The 7,500-nt window shown below is 41.2% G+C and overlaps 1 protein-coding gene across 2 annotated transcripts in view; it reads right to left on the bottom strand.

Annotated features, from left to right (window-relative positions):
• Positions 1-7,500, bottom strand: part of uba6 (ubiquitin like modifier activating enzyme 6) — a 92,223-nt gene that overhangs the window by 13,724 nt on the left and 70,999 nt on the right. For both annotated transcript variants that reach the window (XM_064964195.1, XM_064964196.1), the window contains exons 26-27: positions 5,553-5,622; positions 391-462 (exon numbers count right to left, since the gene is read on the bottom strand). In XM_064964195.1, coding sequence (XP_064820267.1) covers positions 391-462; positions 5,553-5,622 — 142 coding nt within the window. The remainder of the gene's footprint in view (positions 1-390; positions 463-5,552; positions 5,623-7,500) is intronic.

The following is a 7,500-nucleotide window of genomic DNA, read 5'->3' as shown; positions in this document are numbered from 1 at the left end:
GTTAAACAACCACTCAACCCGTTAAACAACCACTCAACCCGTTAAACAACCACTCAACCCGTTAAACAACCACTCAACCCGTTAAACAACCACTCAACCCGTTAAACAACCACTCAACCCGTTAAACAACCACTCAACCCGTTAAACAACCACTCAACCCGTTAAACAACCACTCAACCCGTTAAACAACCACTCAACCCATTAAACAACCACTCAACCCATTAAACAACCACTCAACCAATTAAACAACCACTCAACCAATTAAACAACCACTCAATCAAACCTTCAGCAAAATATTTATCAATACATTAAGTGAAGCCATCAATACAGTCCATCAATCCATCCCATCCCATAACCCAGCGTAGTCCATAGTACCAGTGGTATCCCCACCTTCTCTGCTGGCCTGTACTCTGGGACGGTAATCTCTGACAACACCCTGGAAACTGCTTCCTGCGACAGATCCTGTGGACACACACACACACACACACACACAGACGCGCACGCGCACAGACGCGCACGCGCACAGACGCGCACGCGCACAGACACAGACACACACACACATACAGACACAGACACAGACACAGACACACACACACACACACACACACACACACATACAGACACAGACACAGACACACACACACAGGGTGGGGTCAATACCATTTCAATTCAAGGAAGTACACTGAAAGTCAAATTCCAATTATCTTCAATAGATTCCAATGGATTTGGAATTGACCCCCAAACCCTGGAAGGACAACCTAGTTACTAGTGATTACATATCATATGATGATAATGTGGTATGGTGAGGTCCCTGGTAATTCATTACATATGGTATGGTGATAATGTGGTATGGTGAGGTCCCTGGTAATTCATTACATATCGTATGGTGATAATGTGGTATGGTGAGGTCCCTGGTAATTCATTACATATGGTATGGTGAGGTCCCTGGTAATTCATTACATATGGTATGGTGATAATGTGGTATGGTGAGGTCCCTGGTAATTCATTACATATGGTATGGTGATAATGTGGTATGGTGAGGTCTCTGGTAATTCATTACATATCGTATGGTGACGTCCCTGGTAATTCATTACATATGGTATGGTGATAATGTGGTATGGTGATAATATGGTATGGTGATAATGTGGTATGGTGAGGTCCCTAGTAATTCATTACATATGGTATGGTGATAATGTGGTATGGTGAGGTCTCTGGTAATTCATTACATATGGTATGGTGAGGTCCCTGGTAATTCATTACATATGGTATAGTGATAATGTGGTATGGTGAGGTCCCTGGTAATTCATTACATATCGTATGGTGATAATGTGGTATGGTGAGGTCCCTGGTAATTCATTACATATGGTATAGTGATAATGTGGTATGGTGAGGTCCCTGGTAATTCATTACATATGGTATGGTGAGGTCCCTGGTAATTAATTACATATCGTATGGTGATAATGTGGTATGGTGAGGTCCCTGTAATTCTTTACATATCGTATGGTGAGGTCCCTGGTAATGTTGTATGGTGATAATATGGTATGGTGAGGTCCCTCAGTATGGTGATAATATGGTATGGTGATAATATGGTATGGTGATAATATGGTATGGTGAGGTCTCTCAGTATGGTGATAATATGGTATGGTGGTAATATGGTATGGTGATAATATGGTATGGTGATAATATGGTATGGTGATAATATGGTATGGTGATAATATGGTATGGTGGTAATATGGTATGGTGAGGTCTCTCAGTATGGTGATAATATGGTATGGTGGTAATATGGTATGGTGATAATATGGTATGGTGATAATATGGTATGGTGATAATATGGTATGGTGATAATATGGTATGGTGGTAATATGGTATGCTGATAATATGGTATGGTGGTAACATGGTATGGTGATAATATGGTATGGTGGTAATATGGTATGGTGATAATATGGTAATATGGTATGGTGATAATATGGTATGGTGATAATATGGTATGGTGATAATATGGTATGGTGGTAATATGGTATGGTGAGGTCTCTCAGTATGGTGATAATATGGTATGGTGATAATATGGTATGGTGATAATATGGTATGGTGGTAATATGGTATGGTGATAATATGGTAATATGGTATGGTGATAATATGGTATGCTGATAATAGGGTATGGTGATAATATGGTATGGTGATAATATGGTATGGTGGTAATATGGTATGGTGATAATATGGTATGGTGATAATAGGGTATGGTGATAATATGGTATGGTGATAATATGGTATGGTGATAATATGGTATGGTGATAATATGGTATGGTGGTAACATGGTATGGTGGTAATATGGTATGATGATAATATGGTATGGTGGTAATATGGTATGGTGATAATATGGTATGGTGGTAATATGGTATGGTGGTAATATGGTATGGTGAGGTCTCTCAGTATGGTGATAATATGGTATGGTGATAATATGGTATGGTGATAATATGGTATGGTGATAATATGGTATGGTGGTAATATGGTATGGTGGTAATATGGTATGGTGATAATATGGTAATATGGTATGGTGATAATATGGTATGCTGATAATAGGGTATGGTGATAATATGGTATGGTGATAATATGGTATGGTGGTAATATGGTATGGTGATAATATGGTATGGTGATAATAGGGTATGGTGATAATATGGTATGGTGATAATATGGTATGGTGATAATATGGTATGGTGATAATATGGTATGGTGATAATATGGTATGGTGGTAACATGGTATGGTGGTAATATGGTATGATGATAATATGGTATGGTGGTAATATGGTATGGTGATAATATGGTATGGTGGTAATATGGTATGGTGGTAATATGGTATGGTGAGGTCTCTCAGTATGGTGATATTATGGTATGGTGATAATATGGTATGGTGATAATATGGTATGGTGAGGTCTCTCAGTATGGTGATATTATGGTATGGTGATAATATGGTATGGTGATAATATGGTATGGTGGTAATATGGTATGGTGAGGTCTCTCAGTATGGTGATAATATGGTGAGGTCTCTCAGTATGGTGATAATATGGTATGGTGATAATATGGTATGGTGGTAATATGGTATGATGATAATATGGTATGTTGGTAATATGGTATGGTGGTAATATGGTATGGTGGTAATATGGTATGGTGGTAATATGGTATGGTGGTAATATGGTATGGTGGTAATATGGTATGGTGAGGTCTCTCAGTATGGTGATAATATGGTATGGTGGTAATATGGTATGGTGATAATATGGTATGGTGATAATATGGTATAGTGATAATATGGTATGGTGGTAATATGGTATGGTGGTAATATGGTATGGCGATAATATGGTATAGTGATAATATGGTATGGTGGTAATATGGTATGGTGATAATATGGTATGGTGATAATATGGTATGGTAATAATATGGTATGGTGGTAATATGGTATGATGATAATATGGTATGGTGGTAATATGGTATGGTGGTAATATGGTATGGTGGTAATATGGTATGGTGGTAATATGGTATGGTGATAATATGGTATGGTGATAACATGGTATGGTGATAATATGGTATGGTGAGGTCTCTCAGTATGGTGATATTATGGTATGGTGATAATATGGTATGGTGATAATATGGTATGGTGATAATATGGTATGGTGGTAATATGGTATGGTGAGGTCTCTCAGTATGGTGATAATATGGTATGGTGATACTATGGTATGGTGGTAATATGGTATGGTGATAATATGGTATGGTGATAATATGGTATGGTGGTAATATGGTATGGTGATAATATGGTATGGTGAGGTCTCTCAGTATGGTGATAATATGGTATGGTGATAATATGGTATGGTGATACTATGGTATGGTGATACTATGGTATGGTGATAATATGGTATGGTGATACTATGGTATGGTGATAATATGGTGAGGTCTCAGTATGGTGATAATATGGTATGGTGATATGGTATGGTGATAATATGGTATGGTGGTAATATGGTGTGGTGATAATATGGTATGGTGGTAATATGGTGTGGTGATAATATGGTATGGTGGTAATATGGTATGGTGAGATCTCTCAGTATGGTGATAATATGGTATGGTGATAATATGGTGTGGTGATAATATGGTATGGTGATAATATGGTATGGTGAGGTCTCTCAGTATGGTGATAATATGGTGAGGTCTCTCAGTATGGTGATAATATGGTATGGTGATAATATGGTATGGTGATAATATGGTATGGTGGTAATATGGTATGGTGGTAATATGGTATGGTGATAATATGGTATGGTGATAATATGGTATGGTGGTAATATGGTATGGTGATAATATGGTATGGTGATAATATGGTATGGTGATAATATGGTATGGTGATAATATGGTATGATGATAATATGGTATGGTGGTAATATGGTATGGTGATAATATGGTATGGTGGTAATATGGTATGGTGAGGTCTCTCAGTATGGTGATAATATGGTATGGTGAGGTCTCTCAGTATGGTGATAATATGGTATGGTGATAATATGGAATAGTGGTAATATGGTACGGTGAGGTCTCTCAGTATGGTGATAATATGGTATGGTGGTAATATGGTATGGTGATAATATGGTATGGTGGTAATATGGTATGGTGATAATATGGTATGGTGATAATATGGTATGGTGATAATATGGTATGGTGAGGTCTCTCAGTATGGTGATAATATGGTATGGTGAGATCTCTCAGAATGGTGATAATATGGTATGGTGGTAATATGGTATGGTGAGGTCTCTCAGTATGGTGATAATATGGTATGGTGATAATATGGTATGGTGGTAATATGGTATGGTGAGGTCTCTCAGTATGGTGATAATATGGTACGGTGAGGTCTCTCAGTATGGTGATAATATGGTATGGTGGTAATACGGTATGGTGATAATACGGTATGGTGGTAATATGGTATGGTGGTAATATGGTATGGTGGTAATATGGTATGGTGATAATATGGTATGGTGGTAATATGGTATGGTGGTAATATGGTATGGTGGTAATATGGTATGGTGGTAATATGGTACGGTGAGGTCTCTCAGTATGGTGATAATATGGTATGGTGGTAATATGGTATGGTGATAATATGGTATGGTCTCTGGTAATACCCAGCTCCAATAGTAACTTATTCATACTCTATACAGAGGAGAGATAGAGAGATAGTGAAATAGAGAGTGAAATAGAGAGTGATAGAGAGATAGTGAAATAGAGAGTGATAGAGAGATAGTGAAATAGAGAGAAATTGAAATAGAGAGAGAGATATTGAAAGAGAGAGATATTGAAATAGAGAGTGATATAGAGAGATATTGAAATAGAGAGATAGAGAAATAGGTAGTGAGACAATGAAATAGAGATGGTGAAATGGAGATAGCGAAATAGAGAGATAGTCAGAGATATATATGGATATAGAGATATAGAGAGAATGTGTGTGTGTGTGTGTGTGTGTGTGTGTGTGTGTGTGTGTGTGTGTGTGTGTGTGTGTGTGTGTGTGTGTGTGTGTGTGTGTGTACCTTCTCTGAGTAGGGGATGTTGTAGATTTCAGCATAAAGCCGAGCTGCGCTCACGACAAAACTGAAGTGTCTGATGGGAAACAGAGGGAAATGAGAAATAACAAAAAGAAGGGGGAGAAAATGGGAGGTCACCAACAGGTCAGGGGTCACCAACAGGTCAATCAAGAGAGAGGTGTACAGCGGGGGTCGCCAACAGGTCAATCTAGAGAGGGCTGTAGAGCAGGGGTCACCAACAGGTCAATCTAGAGAGAGGTGTAGAGCAGGGGTCACCAACAGGTCAGGGGTCACCAACAAGTAAATCTAGAGAGAGAGGTAGAGCAGGGGTCACCAACAGGTCAATCTAGAGAGGGCTGTAGAGCAGGGGTCACCAAAAGGTCAATCTAGAGAGAGGTGTAGAGCAGGGGTCAGCAACAGGTCAATCTAGAGAGAGGTGTTGCGCAGGGGTCACCAACAGGTCAATCTAGAGAGAGGTGTAGATCAGGGGTCACCAACAGGTCAATCTAGAGAGAGGTGTAGATCAGGGGTCACCAACAGGTCAATCTAGAGAGAGGTGTAGATCAGGGGTCACCAACAGGTCAATCTAGAGAGAGGTGTAGATCAGGGGTCACCAATAGGTCAATCTAGAGAGAGAGGTAGAGCAGGGGTCAGCAACAGGCCAATCTAGAGAGAGGTGTTGCGCAGGGGTCACCAACAGGTCAATCTAGAGAGAGGTGTTGCGCAGGGGTCACCAACAGGTCAATCTAGAGAGAGGTGTAGATCAGGGGTCACCAACAGGTCAATCTAGAGAGAGGTGTAGATCAGGGGTCACCAACAGGTCAATCTAGAGAGAGGTGTAGATCAGGGGTCACCAATAGGTCAATCTAGAGAGAGAGGTAGAGCAGGGGTCACCAACAGGTCAGGGGTCACCAACAAGTAAATCTAGAGAGAGAGGTAGAGCAGGGGTCACCAACAGGTCAATCTAGAGAGAGGTGTAGAGCAGGGGTCACCAACAGGTCAATCTAGAGAGAGGTGTAGAGCAGGGGTCACCAACAGGTCAATCTAGAGAGAGAGGTAGAGCAGGGGTCACCAACAGGTAAATCTAGAGAGAGAGGTAGAGCAGGGGTCACCAACAGGTCAATCTAGCGAGAGAGGTAGAGCAGGGGTCACCAACAGGTCAATCTAGAGAGAGAGGTAGAGCAGGGGTCACCAACAGGTAAATCTAGAGAGAGAGGTAGAGCAGGGGTCACCAACAGGTCAATCTAGAGAGAGAGGTAGATCAGGGGTCACCAACAGGTCAGGGGTCACCAACAGGTAAATCTAGAGAGGACTGTAGAGCAGGGGTCACCAACAGGTCAATCTAGAGAGAGGTGTAGATCAGGGGTAACCAAAAGGTCAATCTAGAGAGGTGTAGAGCAGGGGTAAACAACAGGTCAATCTATAGAGCGGTGTAGAGCAGGGGTCACCAACAGGTCAATCTAGAGAGGGCTGTAGAGCAGGGGTCACCAACAGGTCAATCTATAGAGCGGTGTAGAGCAGGGGTCACCAACAGGTCAATCTAGAGAGAGGTGTAGAGCAGGGGTCACCAACAGGTCAATCTAGAGAGAGGTGTAGAGCAGGGGTCACCAACAGGTCAATCTAGAGAGAGAGGTAGAGCAGGGGTCACCAACAGGTAAATCTAGAGAGAGAGGTAGAGCAGGGGTCACCAACAGGTCAATCTAGAGAGAGAGGTAGATCAGGGGTCACCAACAGGTCAGGGGTCACCAACAGGTAAATCTAGAGAGGACTGTAGAGCAGGGGTCACCAACAGGTCAATCTAGAGAGAGGTGTAGATCAGGGGTAACCAACAGGTCAATCTAGAGAGGTGTAGAGCAGGGGTAAACAACAGGTCAATCTATAGAGCGGTGTAGAGCAGGGGTCACCAACAGGTCAATCTAGAGAGGGCTGTAGAGCAGGGGTCACCAACAGGTCA

The sequence above is a fragment of the Oncorhynchus masou genome, unplaced genomic scaffold (genome assembly GCF_036934945.1).
Source record: "Oncorhynchus masou masou isolate Uvic2021 unplaced genomic scaffold, UVic_Omas_1.1 unplaced_scaffold_936, whole genome shotgun sequence".
NCBI lineage: Eukaryota > Metazoa > Chordata > Actinopteri > Salmoniformes > Salmonidae > Oncorhynchus > Oncorhynchus masou.
This window is presented reverse-complemented; position numbering and strand designations above follow the sequence as displayed.